Consider the following 18,688-nt stretch of genomic DNA (forward strand, 5'->3'; position numbering starts at 1 on the left):
AACAACCTGGTAGCATATTGGGCCGTTCAAACGGAACCCATAACAACCTGGTAGCACATGGGCCCGAAAAATCTGTTAGCATATTGGGCCTGTTCAAGCATGATTAGAGGAATGAGAAAGATGTAAAATAGCTGTTGTTGCATAGGAAAGCCCTATCTTTTATTCATTGTGAGCAGACCGCACATCATACGTTTCTATCCCTAGACTGCGTTCAATCGTCCTGGTGGAGTGCTGGGGGACGTCCTACGGGTTGGAGTGTGCTTGGAGAGAGAGAGGGAGAAGAAACGCTGCATAGCAGGGCACTTTATATCGTCGCCTCAGTTCTTGCACAGCGCGACCATTGCAAGTGAGCGAGCGTATTTTAGTCTATAATTATACGGGTTGGAAACGGATTTTCATACGTCGTCATGCTGTACAGCTTTTAAATCTACGGTCGATGACACCTGCGTTTTTGTCTTGAAGTTTCGCCGATCGCGAACAGTTGGGACTGCATTCCTTCGCTCTGGAGTCCAGACCTGCAGCGTTTTTCAGAGTGAGTGAGAGAGATAGAGAGAGAGGGGGTCCCCGTTCCTACCTGCTGTCTTTACGTGTAACTTCTGAACTATTCTCCAGACCAGTCAAACATTCTCTGGCTGGCTTTACGCAGTGTTGTCGTTTATCTGTAACATCGGAAAATCAATAATGATATCTGAGAATCGATTAGTTTTGAACTAGAAAGATTCTGCATTTAAGTTCTGCCCCATTGGATTGAATGCCTTGTATGCGGTGACTATGGCTTTACAATGGATCCTCGTAGCCGCTTTGACTGGAATTCTTCTCACCGCCACTTCAGAAGTACATGGTGGGTATTTAGGCTCTTATTCAATCACGTGAATTAACCATTTATTTATCGATTATGGAAATAATATCTGTATAAAACGGTTAGGCTTGTATATTATTCATATATATATATTAATATATTGCAAAAGGTTGAGTTGCAAACATAGACAGTATATTTGACTGTTTAGGTTCTAAATATATATTTTCTGCGTCAAACATCCTATCTGGTTAAGGGAAACTTCATTGTGACATTCTAAAACAGAAATACAACTCAAGACATTATGACTTTTAAGAATAGGCTATATGCACATATTTGGATATTCCATGTTATTACAGGGGAATGCACCACTCTAATAGTCACATAAACCAGCTGGCTCCTTTCCTATCTTTGTCTGTGTGTAAAGAAATGTCCCATTTGTCTGATTTATTATTAATGTCCAGACAGAATATAATCCCAACCAGCCAGGTAAATCTGTCATCTGTAATCTGCCTCTAACTGAGATTGAATTGATCAAATGCCTCACAGTCACTCACACACATGTACTTGTTTTACTGTAACCTAAATATAGTAATAACCCTAGGCTAAGGTTTTACCTCATCCCAGTCAACTCCGATGGCATGGAAACATACATATTATATCACTGTTAAGTTAAATAAATGAGGAAGCTTTGTATTATATATCCTGATAGGCCAACTTCCCTCTCCATGCATCTGACATTGAAATGTTGGGCCACAGTAAATCAAATCAAATTAATGTTTTTGGTCACATACACATATTTAGCAGATGTTATTGCAGGTGTAGCGACATGCTTGTGTTTCTAGCTCCAACAGTGCAGTAATGTCTAACAATACACAACAATAAACACAATACACACAAACCTAAAAGTAAAATAATGGAATTAAGGAATATATAAAATATTAGAATGCTGTATGTAATAACATAAAAAATGTCCTGGGCTAATAATGTAATAATGTTTTTTTTATATATACTGCAAAGTTGTTTAGGAGCTAGAAGCAGAGCTACCCTATCTGTTTGTATAATCTTTCCATAAGAGTCTCTGCAGGAGTGTAAGGCAAAGTTTAGCTGTGGATCTGGTGCTCTCTCCCATAGGGGACTGCTGGACATTCATTCACTGAAGGATATGAGAAAACCCTGTGGGTATAACACTTTACTGACAGCCTGCAGGTATAATGGCATATTACCTGTTATAAGCATGTATAAGGCTTTATGATGTCTTATAATACAATAACTAAAAAGATCTACAGAGATCATGCTCAGCTCTTAAAGTACATAAACTGCACAGGCCAAGTGGAAGTATAATCATAGCCAGTATTAAAATTTAGTAAAAAAAATAAATATATTTTGTCATTTACAAAATAGCCTCCAACACTCTACTTAGCAAATTGGATGCAGTCTATCACAGTGCCATCCGTTTTGTCACCAAAGCTCCATATACTACCCACCACTGCGACCTGTCATCTATCGTCGCCAAACCCACAGGCTCCAGGTCATCTATAAGTCTTTGCTATGGTAAAGCCCCGCCTTATCTCAGCTCATTGGTCACCATAGCAGCACCCACCCGTAGCACTCACTCAAGCAGGTATATCTCACTGGTCACCCCCATAGCCAATTCCTGCTTTGGCCGCTTTTCCTTCCAGTTCTCTGCTGCCAATGACTGGAACGAACTGCAAAAATCACTGAAGCTGGAGACTCATATCTCCCTCACTAGCTTTAAGCACCAGCTGTCAGAGCAGCTCACAGATCACTGCACCTGTACATAGCCCATCTGTAAATAGCCCATCCAACTACCTCATCCCCATACTGTTATTTATTTTATTTATTTTGCTCCTTTGCACCCCAGAATCTATACTTGCACATTCATCTTCTGCACATCTATCACTTCAGTGTCTAATTGCTAAATTGTAATTATATTGCCACTATGGCCTATTTATTGCCTTACCTCCCTTATCCTACCTCATTTGCACACACTGTATATATAGACTTTTTCTATTGTATTATTGACTGTATGTTTGTTTATTCCAAGTGTAACTCTGTGTTGTTGTTTGTGTCGCACTGCTTTGCTTTATCTTGGCCAGGTCGCAGGTGCAAATGAGAACTTGTTCTCAACTAGCCTACCTGGTTAAATAAAGGTGAAATAAATAAATTATATAAAAATAAAATCACCCAGTCAATCCTGAGTTTCCATTTGAATGATGTAGACAGCTGTCTCAGAGGACAGTGGTCTCAGAGGACAGTGGTCTCAGAGGACAGTGGTCTCAGGGGGACAGTGGTCTCAGGGGGACAGTGGTCTCAGAGGACAGTGGTCTCAGGGGGACAGTGGTCTCAGAGTACAGTGGTCTCAGAGGACAGTGGTCTCAGGGGGACAGTGGTCTCAGGGGGACAGTGGTCTCAGTGGACAGTGGTCTCAGATGACAGTGGTCTCAGAGGACAGCTGTCTCAGAGGACAGTGGTCTCAGAGGACAGTGGTCTCAGAGGACAGTGGTCTCTGGGGGACAGTGGTCTCAGAGGACAGTGGTCTCAGAGGACAGTGGTCTCAGGGGGACAGTGGTCTCAGAGGACAGTGGTCTCAGGGGGACAGTGGTCTCAGGGGGACAGTGGTCTCAGAGGACAGTGGTCTCAGGGGACAGTGGTCTCAGGGGGACAGTGGTCTCAGAGGACAGTGGTCTCACGGGGACAGTGGTCTCAGAGGACAGTGGTCTCAGGGGGACAGTGGTCTCAGGGGGACAGTGGTCTCAGGGTGAGAGTGGTCTCAGAGGACAGTGGTCTCAGGGGGACAGTGGTCTCAGAGGACAGTGGTCTCAGGGGGACAGTGGTCTCAGAGGACAGTAGTCTCAGAGGACAGTGGTCTCAGGGGGACAGTGGTCTCAGGGGGACAGTGGTCTCAGAGGACAGTGGTCTCAGAGGACAGTGGTCTCGCGGGGACAGTGGTCTCAGAGGACAGTGGTCTCAGGGGGACAGTGGTCTCAGAGGACAGTGGTCTCAGGGGGACAGTGGTCTCAGGGGACAGTAGTCTCAGAGGACAGTGGTCTCAGGGGGACAGTGGTCTCAGGGGGACAGTGGTCTCAGAGGACAGTGGTCTCAGAGGACAGTGGTCTCGCGGGGACAGTGGTCTCAGAGGACAGTGGTCTCAGGGGGACAGTGGTCTCAGAGGACAGTGGTCTCAGGGGGACAGTGGTCTCAGGGGGACAGTGGTCTCAGAGGACAGTGGTCTCAGGGGACAGTGGTCTCAGGGGGACAGTGGTCTCAGAGGACAGTGGTCTCACGGGGACAGTGGTCTCAGAGGACAGTGGTCTCAGGGGGACAGTGGTCTCAGGGGGACAGTGGTCTCAGGGTGAGAGTGGTCTCAGAGGACAGTGGTCTCAGGGGGACAGTGGTCTCAGGGGACAGTGGTCTCAGGGGGACAGTGGTCTCAGAGGACAGTGGTCTCAGGGGGACAGTGGTCTCAGAGGACAGTAGTCTCAGAGGACAGTGGTCTCAGGGGGACAGTGGTCTCAGGGGGACAGTGGTCTCAGAGGACAGTGGTCTCAGAGGACAGTGGTCTCGCGGGGACAGTGGTCTCAGAGGACAGTGGTCTCAGGGGGACAGTGGTCTCAGGGGGACAGTGGTCTCGCGGGGACAGTGGTCTCAGAGGACAGTGGTCTCAGGGGGACAGTGGTCTCAGGGGGACAGTGGTCTCAGAGGACAGTGGTCTCAGAGGACAGTGGTCTCAGGGGGACAGTGGTCTCAGAGGACATTGGTCTCAGGGGGACAGTGGTCTCAGAGGACAGTGGTCTCAGGGGGACAGTGGTCTCAGGGGGACAGTGGTCTCAGAGGACAGTGGTCTCAGAGGACAGTGGTCTCACGGGGACAGTGGTCTCAGATGGTGCTGAGGTAGATAAAGTAGTCTGAAAGGTCTTGTGGACCTGAAGCCTTGCACTACCTAGGTTTTAGCTCAGATGGCTAACTATCTTGTGGCACCCAGACCTGGGTTGGGCACCTGGTCGGTCACGTCACATGTACAGCAGACTACACCACAGTTGTTCACATCCATTTCACTTCTGTTGTGGTGTTGTTTTGGGTGTGAAGTCTGTTCAACTCTCACGGTGACCCTTTCCCAGTACTAGATTCACCCAGACCTTTTGTCACCCCCCCAAGTCCCAGATGTATTGAAACGTGTGATCACTGCTAGTTCATTTTCTCTATGTTTAGACTTCCAAAGGAGAATCATTGCCACTCTGTTGTTTACATTTTCAGCTTCCTTATGTAATGGCTACAGGCTACTGTACAAGTCGAGTAAGACCATGTACTGGTTCAGATGGACACACGTCTCACACACACATAAAATGACGTGTAGCTTCTTTACCTACTCTTACCTAGGTCGTGGTGCAATATTTATGTAGGTATAAGGCTTTAAGTGCATACTTCAAAAATATTGTATTGTACCTTTTGAACTCGCTCTTAACGCTGTTGTGTTCTCCCCTCTTCCTCCTCCTCCTCGTCCTCTTCACCCACAGGAGCATGTCTCTATCAGGGATCTCTGTTCGCGGTAAGTGCACCTTTCATCATTCCTTCCTACCTTCTTCTTCCGCTGTCATATTTATTTACACAACTACTGTTCACTGAGTCTATAAAACATTAAGAACACCTGCTCTTTCCATGACATACACTGACCAGGTGAATCCAGGTGAAAGCTGTGATCCCTTATTGATGTCACCTGTTAAATCCACTTCAATCAGTGTAGATGAAGGGAAGGAGACAGGTTAAAGAAGGATTTTTAAACCTTGAGACAATTGAGACATGGATTGAGACATGGATTGTGTGCCATTCAGAGAATGGGCAAGACAGAACAAACAAGTGCCTTTGAACAGGGTATGGTAGTAGGTGCCAGGTGCATCTATTTGTGTCAAGAACTGCAACGCTGCTGGGTTTTTCACCCTGAACCGTTTCCTGTGTGTATCAAGAATGTTCCACCACCCAAAAGGACATCCAGTCAACTTGACACAGCCGTGGGAAGCACTGGAGTCAACATGGTCAAGCATCCCTGTGGAACGCTTTTCGACAACTTGTAGAGTCCATGCCCCTGACGAAGGGCAAAAAGAGGGGGGTTGCAACTCAATATTAAGGTGTTCCTAATGTTTTGTACACTCAGTGTACTGTAACTTATGTAGGAACACATGATGAAGGTGGTGTTTCTGAAGCAGAGTTACAGTGAAGATGACCCGGGTCTTTACAATATCACTGGAGATTGTTTCACGGGTTCTGTTGTATGTCCCAAATGGCACCCTATTCCCAATGTAGTGCACTTCTTTTGACCAGGGGCCATAGGGAATAGGGCTCTGGTCTATAGTGGTGCACTATATATAGGGAATAGGGCTCTGGTCTAAAGTAGTGCACTATATAGGGAATAGGGCTCTGGTCTGTAGTAGTGCACTATATAGGGAATAGGGCTCTGGTATATAGGGAATAGGGCTCTGGTCTGTAGTAGTGCACTATATAGGGAATAGGGCTCTGGTCTAAAGTAGTGCTCTATATAGGGAATAGGGCTCTGGTCTAAAGTAGTGCACTACATAGGGAATAGGGCTCTGGTCTATAGTAGTGCACTACATAGGAAATAGGGCTCTGGTCTAAAGTAGTGCACTATATAGGGAATAGGGCTCTGGTCTATAGTAGTGCACTACATAGGGAATAGGGCTCTGGTCTGTAGTAGTGCACTATATAGGGAATAGGGCTCTGGTCTAAAGTAGTGCACTACATAGAGAATAGGGCTCTGGTCTAAAGTAGTGCACTAAATAGGGAATAGGGCTCTGATCTATAGTAGTGCCCTACATATAGGGAATAGGGCTCTGGTCTAAAGTAGTACACTACATAGGGAATAGGGCTCTGGTCTGTAGTAGTGCACTACATAGGGAATAGGGCTCTGGTCTGTAGTAGTGCACTATATAGGGAATAGGGCTCTGGTCTGTAGTAGTGCACTACATAGGGAATAGGGTGCTATTTGAAGACGCATTCGGACATGTAGCTGAGTAGATGCTCCTCATCAGTCAGTCGTTGCTGCTGATGACATTGTGAATAATAACAGGGAGGATGATATGACGACTAGATCCTGTTTGGCTGTGTCTCTATGACACCCTCTTCCCTCCATAATACACGCATAGGGACTCTGGTCAACGGTAGTGCACTGCGTAGAGAATATGGTGCCGTTTTGGGACACAGGAGACTAGATCCTGTTGTCTTGGTAATGGTTGCTTGTCTCCGACTCCTACTTATGGAGAAAGCTGTACGGATGTCTGTGAGGACTGTAGGAGAAGGTCATGCACTTGTAAAGTTGAGAGAGAGAGAGAGAGAGAGAGAGAGAGAGAGAGAGAGAGTCTGGTATTATTTTTTGAAGTTAGAACTCTGCAATGCCTACAAACTAATAGCCATGCTTTTCATTTTGTTCAATATCTCATCTAGGGATGGTTTGTATTGATTGGTTGCTCTTACCTCTCTTTCATTCTGTATGTGCTTTGTCATTCTTGCTATTTATGTTGAGTGTATTTACATCTTACTCCCATGACTCACTAGTTGTATGAAGCAATCCAAACTCATTCAAATGTATTTTTCTGACCAAAACATCATTCATGTTCATAAATAGACCAAGGCTGTTCTGGGTCTGTCCAAGGCTGGTCTGGGTCTGTCCAAGGCTGATCTGGGTCTGTCCAGGGCTGGTCTGGGTCTGTCCAGGGCTGGTCTGGGTCTGTCCAAGGCTGATCTGGGTCTGTCCAGGGCTGATCTGGGTCTGTCCAAGGCTGGTCTGGGTCTGTCCAAGGCTGGTCTGGGTCTGTCCAGGGCTGGTCTGGGTCTGTCCAAGGCTGGTCTGGGTCTGTCCAAGGCTGGTCTGGGTCTGTCCAAGGCTGGTCTGGGTCTGTCCAGGGCTGGTCTGGGTCTGTCCAAGGCTGGTCTGGGTCTGTCCAGGGCTGGTCTGGGTCTGTCCATAGATGTATAGGCTCTTTGTTTCAAGTTTCAGACCCCATCAAAGAAAGGAAAAACACAACTTCTTACTTGGCAGTGAAAGGCAGGAGCCCTGCTTGTGTGAGAAGTTAAGAGCAGGTGTAGAGAAGTTAATAGATGGTGTAGAGAAGTTAATAGATGGTGTAGAGAAGTTAATAGATGGTGTAGAGAAGTTAATAGATGGTGTAGAGAAGTTAAGAGATGGTGTAGAGAAGTTAATAGATGGTGTAGAGAAGTTAAGAGATGGTGTAGAGAAGTTAATAGATGGTGTAGAGAAGTTAATAGATGGTGTAGAGAAGTTAAGAGATGGTGTAGAGAAGTTAAGAGATGGTGTAGAGAAGTTAAGAGATGGTGTAGAGAAGTTAATAGATGGTGTAGAGAAGTTAAGAGATGGTGTAGAGAAGTTAAGAGATGGTGTAGAGAAGTTAATAGATGGTGTAGAGAAGTTAAGAGATGGTGTAGAGAAGTTAAGAGATGGTGTAGAGAAGTTAAGAGATGGTGTAGAGAAGTTAATAGATGGTGTAGAGAAGTTAAGAGATGGTGTAGAGAAGTTAATAGATGGTGTAGAGAAGTTAAGAGATGGTGTAGAGAAGTTAAGAGATGGTGTAGAGAAGTTAAGAGATGGTGTAGAGAAGTTAAGAGATGGTGTAGAGAAGTTAAGAGCAGGTGTAAAGAAGTTAAGAGATGGTGTAGAGAAGTTAATAGATGGTGTAGAGAAGTTAAGAGATGGTGTAGAGAAGTTAAGAGATGGTGTAGAGAAGTTAAGAGATGGTGTAGAGAAGTTAAGAGATGGTGTAGAGAAGTTAATAGATGGTGTAGAGAAGTTAAGAGATGGTGTAGAGAAGTTAAGAGATGGTGTAGAGAAGTTAAGAGATGGTGTAGAGAAGTTAAGAGATGGTGTAGAGAAGTTAAGAGATGGTGTAGAGAAGTTAAGAGATGGTGTAGAGAAGTTAAGAGATGGTGTAGAGAAGTTAAGAGATGGTGTAGAGAAGTTAAGAGATGGTGTAGAGAAGTTAAGAGATGGTGCAGAGAAGTTAAGAGATGGTGTAGAGAAGTTAAGAGATGGTGTAGAGAAGTTAAGAGATGGTGTAGAGAAGTTAAGAGATGGTGTAGAGAAGTTAAGAGATGGTGTAGAGAAGTTAAGAGATGGTGTAGAGAAGTTAAGAGCAGGTGTAGAGAAGTTAAGAGATGGTGTAGAGAAGTTAATAGATGGTGTAGAGAAGTTAAGAGATGGTGTAGAGAAGTTAATAGATGGTGTAGAGAAGTTAAGAGATGGTGTAGAGAAGTTAAGAGATGGTGTAGAGAAGTTAATAGATGGTGTAGAGAAGTTAAGAGATGGTGTAGAGAAGTTAAGAGATGGTGTAGAGAAGTTAAGAGATGGTGTAGAGAAGTTAATAGATGGTGTAGAGAAGTTAAGAGATGGTGTAGAGAAGTTAATAGATGGTGTAGAGAAGTTAAGAGATGGTGTAGAGAAGTTAAGAGATGGTGTAGAGAAGTTAAGAGATGGTGTAGAGAAGTTAAGAGATGGTGTAGAGAAGTTAAGAGCAGGTGTAAAGAAGTTAAGAGATGGTGTAGAGAAGTTAATAGATGGTGTAGAGAAGTTAAGAGATGGTGTAGAGAAGTTAAGAGATGGTGTAGAGAAGTTAAGAGATGGTGTAGAGAAGTTAAGAGATGGTGTAGAGAAGTTAATAGATGGTGTAGAGAAGTTAAGAGATGGTGTAGAGAAGTTAAGAGATGGTGTAGAGAAGTTAAGAGATGGTGTAGAGAAGTTAAGAGATGGTGTAGAGAAGTTAAGAGATGGTGTAGAGAAGTTAAGAGATGGTGTAGAGAAGTTAAGAGATGGTGTAGAGAAGTTAAGAGATGGTGTAGAGAAGTTAAGAGATGGTGTAGAGAAGTTAAGAGATGGTGCAGAGAAGTTAAGAGATGGTGTAGAGAAGTTAAGAGATGGTGTAGAGAAGTTAAGAGATGGTGTAGAGAAGTTAAGAGATGGTGTAGAGAAGTTAAGAGATGGTGTAGAGAAGTTAAGAGATGGTGTAGAGAAGTTAAGAGCAGGTGTAGAGAAGTTAAGAGATGGTGTAGAGAAGTTAATAGATGGTGTAGAGAAGTTAAGAGATGGTGTAGAGAAGTTAAGAGATGGTGTAGAGAAGTTAAGAGATGGTGTAGAGAAGTTAAGAGCAGGTGTAGAGAAGTTAAGAGATGGTGTAGAGAAGTTAAGAGATGGTGTAGAGAAGTTAAGAGATGGTGTAGAGAAGTTAAGAGATGGTGTAGAGAAGTTAAGAGATGGTGTAGAGAAGTTAAGAGATGGTGTAGAGAAGTTAAGAGATGGTGTAGAGAAGTTAAGAGATGGTGTAGAGAAGTTAAGAGATGGTGTAGAGAAGTTAAGAGATGGTGTAGAGAAGTTAAGAGCATATAAAATAAAATAAAAATGTTTTTTTTTCTTTGCATTATCTTTTACAATATCTAATGTGTTATATTCTCCTACATTCATTTCACATTTCCACAAACTTCAAAGTGTTTCCTTTCAAATGGTATCAAGAATATGCATATCCTTGCTTCAGGTCCTGAGCTACAGGCAGATAGATTTGGGTATGTCATTTTTGGCTAAAATGGACAAAAATGGGCGGATCCGCAAGAGGTTATTAAGAGCATCTGTAGTGAAGCTGTAGAGAAGTTAAGAGTAGTTGTAGAGAAGGTGTAGAGAAGTTAAGAGCAGGTGTAGAGAAGGTGTAGAGAAGTTAAGAGCAGGTGTAGAGAAGGTGTAGAGAAGTTAAGAGTAGGTGTAGAGAAGGTGTAGAGAAGTTAAGAGCAGGTGTAGAGAAGGTGTAGAGAAGTTAAGAGCAGGTGTAGAGAAGGTGTAGACAAGTTAAGAGCAGGTGTAGAAAAGGTGTAGACAAGTTAAGAGCAGGTGTAGAGAAGGTGTAGAGAAGTTAAGAGCAGGTGTAGAGAAGGTGTAGAGAAGTTAAGAGCAGGTGTAGAGAAGGTGTAGAGAAGTTAAGAGCAGGTGTAGAGAAGTTGTAGAGAAGGTGTAGAGAAGGTGTAGAGAAGTTAAGAGCAGGTGTAGAGAAGTTAAGGGCAGGTGTAGAGAAGGTGTAGAGAAGGTGTAGAGAAGTTAAGAGCAGGTGTAGAGAAGGTGTAGAGAACTTAAGAGCAGGTGTAGAGAAGGTGTAGAGAAGTTAAGAGCAGGTGTAGAGAAGGTGTAGAGAAGTTAAGAGCAGGTGTAGAGAAGGTGTAGAGAAGTTAAGAGCAGGTGTAGAGAAGGTGTGGAGAAGTTAAGAGCAGGTGTAGAGAAGGTGTAGAGAAGGTATAGAGAAGTTAAGAGCAGGTGTAGAGAAGTTAAGGGCAGGTGTAGAGAAGGTGTAGAGAAGGTGTGTTCTTCTGTATGTCCTGAATACCTTCTGAGGAAACAAGCCATGTCATTATTACAGACACAGTTGTTACTTTAGTGACCTTCCTTTTCTCCCCCTGAAACAACTGTTCATCTCTCTTAAAACACAGTTAAACACAGTTCTCAGGGGTAGAATTGTGGTTCCCAGGCACACAGGTTTAATACTGCTTGCACCGCTGTGTTATCAACATAATTACAGTAAGGTTAGAGTTAACTGTCTCTCTGTCTCTCTCTCTCTCTCTCTGTCTCTCTCTCGCTGTCTCTGTCTGTCTGTCTGTCTGTCTGTCTGTCTGTCTGTCTGTCTGTCTGTCTGTCTGTCTGTCTGTCTGTCTGTCTGTCTGTCTGTCTGTCTGTCTGTCTGTCTGTCTGTCTGTCTGTCTGTCTGTCTGTCTCACTCTCTCTCTCTCTCTCTCCTTTCTATCTCTTTCTTTCTCTCTTGCTCTCCCCTCATATAAGCTCTAAGAACACTGCAGTTGGGGCACAGATCATCCATTGTATAATTTTCAGTTCACTTCAGTGAGGAAGGAGAGGTGGAGAGAGGGAGGTGGAGGTAGTGGTTGAAGGGTGGGACGTGGGAGAGGAGGACAGGAGGAAGGATGAGTAGGAGAGGTTGGGGGGGAGATGAGGAGAAGGGGAATGAGTAACGAGAGGAAAGGGGGGTGGGGACTGGTGTAGCTGGTATGCCTGAGCATGTTCTAACACAGTCAGGAAGAGGCCCTTCTGGAGTTCAAAGAGGAGAACTAGCTTAACACCTGGAATTGGACCTGGGTACTACCGGAAGAAAACAACACACACACACACAGATTAAAGTGGAAGCGCATCCTAATGGAAGCCCTGAGAAACTCAAAGAGTTTTGTTGAAGTCTCCGGTCAAGGCATTTGCACATCAAAATAACCAGAGAACAAAGACGTACAGGGGTTGTGTTTTGAGGTAGGAGTATGTGTGTGTTTCACTGTGCTGTGTTTCAGGTTCCTTGGCAGCTTGATGTGGCTAAGCACTGCTCAAACAAACCTTTAAAATGCACTATGCAGAAATCGCTCCATCATTTCCTGGTTGCAAACATTCTAATAGTTCCCCTAATTTCAGTTCATGTAACAAAAACAAGCACGTATAGTGTAGAGATTCATTGTACTATCTAAATCGCTGTGAAATATATTTTCCATAACTAAAAATATTTTATTTTCAGCTGTTTGAAGCTAGTGTACCAAACCAAATGTAAAATACACAAAAACTAAACTTCCCAGGGCAAGATTCATGACAGTAAACGACAACCTGCGTGTACTTTACCTACCACTTTCACAAGGAGTACTCTGCTCTGAATTAGGCCTACCAATCTCACAAGGAGTACTCTGCTCTGAATTAGGCCTACCACTCTCACAAGGAGTACTCTGCTCTGAATTAGGCCTACCAATCTCACAAGGAGTACTCTGCTCTGAATTAGGCCTACCAATCTCACAAGGAGTACTCTGCTCTGAATTAGGCCTACCAATCTCACAAGGAGTACTCTGCTCTGAATTAGGCCTACCAATCTCACAAGGAGTACTCTGCTCTGAATTAGGCCTACCAATCTCACAAGGAGTACTCTGCTCTGAATTAGGTCTACCAATCTCACAAGGAGTTAGGCATATTACATGAGGCATATTTTAGATTCCTTCCTGGTCTGAAGAAGCTGCACTCTCATGGGTGACATATCCTACACAGTGGTGTAAATAAGTCAGTAGAAGTGACCCCTGACGCGCTGTACTGGCCTGACATACTGACGTACTGTACTGTAAAGTTTACTTCACAGCAACACGGAGACAGCCAGCACCATGCAAGTCCAAATATATCACTAGTGCCTCAGAGCAGGCATTCCTGGCATTGCAAGTCATCCTCCCTGTAAGGGGTCCAAATGTAGGGCACTTTAAGAATAGAACCATCGATAACAGCAGGCAGGGAAGGGACACCAATGAATCAAGAGCAGAAGAGCTGTAGGCTGCTGTACAAAAGAAAACGGAGATCTTTTTTCTTGATGTGTTGGTGATGTCAGGGAAAGGTCTGACTGTACACTACTGGTCAAAAGTTTTACAACACCTACTCATTAAATGCTTTTTCTTTATTTGTACTATTTTCTACATTGTAGAATAATAGTGAAGACATCAAAACTTTGAAATAACACATATGGAATCATGTAGTAACCAAAAAAGTGTTAAACAAATCAAAATATATTTTATATTTGAGATTCTTCAAATAGCCACCCTTTGCCTTGATGACAGCTTTGTACACTCTTGGCATTCTCTCGACCAGCTTCATGAGGAATGCTTTTCCAACAGTCTTGAAGGAGTTCCCAAGAAGGAGAGTGATGGAGTGCTGCATCAGATGACCTGGTCTCCACAATCACCCAACCTCAACCAAATTGAGATGGTTTGTGATGAGTTGGGCCGCAGAGTGAAGGAGAAGCAGCCAACAGGAGCTCAGCATATATGGGAACTCCTTCAAGACTGTTAGAAAAGCCTTCCAGGTAAAGCTGTTTGAGAGAATGCCAAGAGTGTGCAAAGCTGTCATCAAGGCAAAAGGGTAGCTATTTGAAGAATCTCAAATATGAAATATATTTTGATTTGTTTAACACTTTTTTGGTTAATACATGATTCCATATGTGTTATTTCATAGTGTTGATGTCTTCACTATTATTCTACAATGTAGAAAATAGTAAAAATAAAGAAAAACCTTTGAATGAGTAGGTGTTCTAAAACTTTTGACCGGTAGTGTATCTGTGCTTGCGTTTGTTGCATGGTTTGTATTGCAATATGGGGCGACAGGCAGCCTGGTGGGCCAGTAACCAAAAGGTTGCTGGATCGAATCCCAGATCTGACAAGGTAAAAATCTGTCCTTCTGCCCCTGAGCAAGGCAGTTAACCCCATTGTTCCCCGGGCGCCGATGGCGTGGATGTCTATTAAGGCAGCCCCCCTACACGTCTCTGATTCAGATAAGTACAACCCCAATATGGAGCCTAAACCCAGGGTCACCAAGTTTATTTAAGAGAGGGTGATCTGTAGGCTACTTCATAAGAAAGACGTTGAAATCTTTGCTTGGCATGTTGATGATGTCATATAAGGTGGGTGCAGTGTGTGTGTGTGTGTGTGTGTGTGTGTGTGTTGGAGTTTGTTGCATGGTATGCAATGCGATATATTCCGTAAATAGAGACATTGAGACATTGAGAGATGAACATGTCTTTGACGTATAGAATCGATTGCCTAACACTGTGTTATCGATATGCTTCAGTAGGTTATTTGTAGTTGTACTAGTCACTGAAGAATGCATATACATAGTTAAGTAACCATGGTAACCAAATGCCCTATGAACTTTTGTTTACCAGAGCTAAGCCTAACCCTCAGACTGTAGTCTCTATGACAACAACTACTAACCCCCAGACTGTAGTCTCTATGACAACAACTACTAACCCCCAGACTGTAGTCTCTATGACAACTACTAACCCCCAGACTGTAGTCTCTATGACAACAACTACTAACCCCCAGACTGTAGTCTCTATGACAACTACTAACCCCCAGACTGTAGTCTCTATGACAACAACTACTAACCCCCAGACTGTAGTCTCTATGACAACAACTACTAACCCCCAGACTGTAGTCTCTATGACAACTACTAACCCCCAGACTGTAGTCTCTATGACAACAACTACTAACCCCCAGACTGTAGTCTCTATGACAACAACTACTAACCCCCAGACTGTAGTCTCTATGACAACAACTACTAACCCCCAGGCTGTAGTCTCTATGTCAACAACTACTAACCCCCAGACTGTAGTCTCTATGACAACAACTACTAACCCCCAGACTGTAGTCTCTATGACAACTACTAACCCCCAGACTGTAGTCTCTATGACAACAACTACTAACCCCCAGACTGTAGTCTCTATGACAACAACTACTAACCCCCAGATTGTAGTCTCTATGACAACAACTACTAACCCCCAGACTGTAGTCTCTATGACAACAACTACTAACCCCCAGACTGTAGTCTCTATGACAACAACTACTAACCCCCAGACTGTAGTCTCTATGACAACTACTAACCCCCAGACTGTAGTCTCTATGACAACAACTACTAACCCCCAGACTGTAGTCTCTATGACAACAACTACTAACTCCCAGACTTATTTTTAACTCTCCATTTCACAGCTTTTCTCTTATTGAATTCAACTCCGACATAGTCCTTTTTGCCTCAGTGGATCGATGTTTACTTTATCAGCCCAAGTTCCCAAAAGCATTTGGCGATTGGTGTGTATTTGGCGCACGTGCTGTTAGGCCCTAAAGCTTAGGCTTACGCACTAATGGCAGGTAAAAATAAGGAAAGAAAAACCTCAATGTATAGTTCCTATACATGTATGGATATGTATGCATGTATGGTTGTATGTATGGTTTCTATAGATATGAATTGCACAATAATTATTAATTCATTGATTTTTTAATTCATTATTTTCTCTTTATCACCTGCCCGCCACCCACCCGCCTTTCATCCACACAATATTTCATGACCCTAAACCCGCCCGCCCCATTGATATAACTGCATGGACTGTGGGTTATCAGTCAATCCACGCATCACCAAGTCAAATATTATGGATGGATTAGATTGGGACTACTAGGTGATGGGACTACTAGGGTGCTTTGTCACTATAATCCTGATATTTTTGTTGTTAGCTACCTAACAAGCTAGTCGTGAAGCTAGCTAGCTACTACTGCTACCTATATCAGTCAATAACAGCTAATTAGGATTCCTCTTGACATAAAACGTTTAGCTATAATCCAAAGTATTTAAAATAGTAGGGAATGGCGATATTGTTGTTGTGTGGAGGATCTACTTCGACTTGCTGTCTTGTTGGCTAGCTAGCTAACATTAGCATGTTAACTGCTTCTAAACAGCCCACAGGCCGGCCAACTCTTACAAACCACATCATTTGAAATAGAAGTCACTGGAGATATTGTTGTTGCATAGGCGTTGTCCTTTTTTTGCTAACGCTAGCTGTGAATTGCTTGGTTTGCTAGCTTGCTTGTGTCCCGTAAGCTCGTGTCTTCCCAAGTCTCATGAGGGATCCTTTTCCCCACTGGAGAATTTTGAAAAAAGGAACTGTTGTAGTTGTTTTTTTTTAAAGTGTTTTTTCTCCAATTTATCCTTTTGCCACAAATACATAAGACTGGTCAACAAAATTATTTTGGGGTATAAGTTAACACAATATGAACTTATAAAAGTGAGATTTTCACAAGAAAGTAACTTTTAAGATATTCATATGTTTAAGCCGGCTGCATAAGTCATACTGTTACGCCAGGAGGAACATCCTAAGCATGGAAATACATATCTAGCGACATTGTTCCCCTACTGGCCTTTGATGCTTAAGTATAACTTTCAGCTAGTTGAAATGAACATTTAGAGGAAATCCATAGACATGGACATGGTGACGTTGAGAATGACGTTAAGAGTTAATAGGATCGGACTGTCACAGAGCTGAGCTGAGGAGAATCTGGATATGAAAGGCAACTGACTGGATTAATACTGGAGCCCTGCTGGAGATAAGTCGTTTGTGTGGCGGCAGTGGGGTCGCCGTGTGTGTGTGTGTGTGTGTGTGTGTGTGTGTGTGTGTGTGTGTGTGTGTGTGTGTGTGTGTGTGTGTGTGTGTGTGTGTGTGTGTGTGTGTGTGTGTGTGTGTGTGTGCGTGTGTGTGTGGCAGCACCAGTGACTGATGTTTCAGGCTGGGGCAGTCCCGGGGCTCAATGCCCTAACCCCCATGTGATCAGAGGAAAAGCCCTATCAGACCTTCATGTGCCCTGGAGTAACCTTTCAAAGGGAGGATATATTACTGGGAAGTTTCAAAGTTTACCAGTAAACTCCCAGAATTGTCTTTCAAGGATTTATATGTAATCTATCACAATACGTCTAGTAGCCCTTTTGGTTACTTCAGACTATCACAGGTGTCTGTAATTATCTCTGTCCCTCTGTGTGGCCTTATCACGTGTAAAATATATGGAATAATTAAATAAGATGAAAAATATAATGACAAAGCTGTAAAACATTATCCTAAATATAACCCATCAGTGAATAGCTTTGGTATTTATTATGAGGGTTTCAGCATAAAACATCCTTTATATATATATATATATATATAGTGTGTTAATATATATATATATATAAACACACTTAGTTATTTTGCTATGTCAATATGTATTTGTTGACAATGTTTTTGCATCAAACTGCTTGCAGTTGTGAAAAAAGTCAATAGCTGGACGAGTTGCAGAGGTAATTGAATGCCATTGTTGATTAAATGCTTTTTTTCATTAATTAGGCTATTTTCTCTTGAACCATATGTATTTTTTTTACTAGAAACTCATGGACAATATGGACACATGTACACTGGACGAAAATATAAACACAACATGCAACAATTTCAAAGATTTTACTAAGTTACAGTTTATATAAGTCAATTAATTAGGCCCTAATCTATAGATTTCACATGACTGGGAATACAGATATGCATCTGTTGGTCACAGATACCTTAGACAAAGTAGGGGTGTGGATCAGAGAACCAGTCAGTATCTGGTGTGACCACCATTTGTCTCATGCAGCGCGACACATCTCCTTCACATAGAGTTGATCAGGCTGTTGATTGTGGCCTGTGGAATGTTGTCAGACCCCTCTTCAATGGCTGTGCAACGTTTCTGGATATTGGCAGGAACTGGAACATGCTGTCGTATACGTTGATCCAGAGCATCCCAAACATGTCTGGCGTTGGAGGTGGCTTATAGTACAGAGATTTACATAAAATTCTCTGGCAACAGCTTTGGTGGACATTCCTGCAGTCAGCATGCCAATATTGCTCCCTCAAAACCGTGACATTGTTTTGTGTGACAAAACTGCACATTTTCCAGCGGCCCTTTATTGTCCCCAGCACAAGGTGCACCTGTGTAATGATCATGCTGTTTAATCAACTTCTTGATATGCCACACCTGTCAGGTGGATGGATTATCTTGGCAAAGGAGAAATGCTCACTGAGAGGGACGTAAACAAATTTGTCAACAACATTTTAGAGAAATAAGCTTTTTGTGCCTATGGAGCATTTCTGGGATCTTTTATTTCAGTTCATGGGGACCAACACTTTACACTTTGCGTTTATATTTTTGTTGAGTGTAAAATAAATGAATACTGTATATTATTACTTTTTTAAAGTTTAATACATTACAATATAATGCAATAGATTTTCTGTTAATTACCAAAATTACTGAAGATTCTGGTACATTTTGTAAATTACTTGTAGCTTTGCAACCCTACCTTGGAGAGAAGACATGGACTGCCGGAGAGAGAGAGGGATAGAGGGGAGAGAGAGGGAAAGAGGGGAGAGAGAGGGATAGAGAGAAGAGAGAGGACAAGAGAGAGAGAGGGAAGGAGGGGAGAGAGAGGGATAGAGAGAAGAGAGAGGACAAGAGAGAGAGAGGGATAGAGGGGAG

At 43.1% G+C, this 18,688-nt stretch overlaps 1 protein-coding gene across 2 annotated transcripts in view; it reads left to right on the top strand.

The window, feature by feature from the left end:
* The first annotated feature begins 262 nt into the window (after positions 1-262).
* Positions 263-18,688, top strand: part of fras1 (Fraser extracellular matrix complex subunit 1) — a 359,498-nt gene continuing 341,072 nt past the window's right edge. For both annotated transcript variants that reach the window (XM_082961570.1, XM_082961571.1), the window contains exons 1-2: positions 263-841; positions 5,335-5,366. In XM_082961570.1, coding sequence (XP_082817696.1) covers positions 772-841; positions 5,335-5,366 — 102 coding nt within the window. In that variant the 5' untranslated portion in view covers positions 263-771. The remainder of the gene's footprint in view (positions 842-5,334; positions 5,367-18,688) is intronic.

Source organism: Salmo salar, chromosome 15, assembly GCF_965601325.2.
Source record: "Salmo salar chromosome 15, fSalSal1, whole genome shotgun sequence".
NCBI classification, from domain to species: Eukaryota; Metazoa; Chordata; class Actinopteri; order Salmoniformes; family Salmonidae; genus Salmo; species Salmo salar.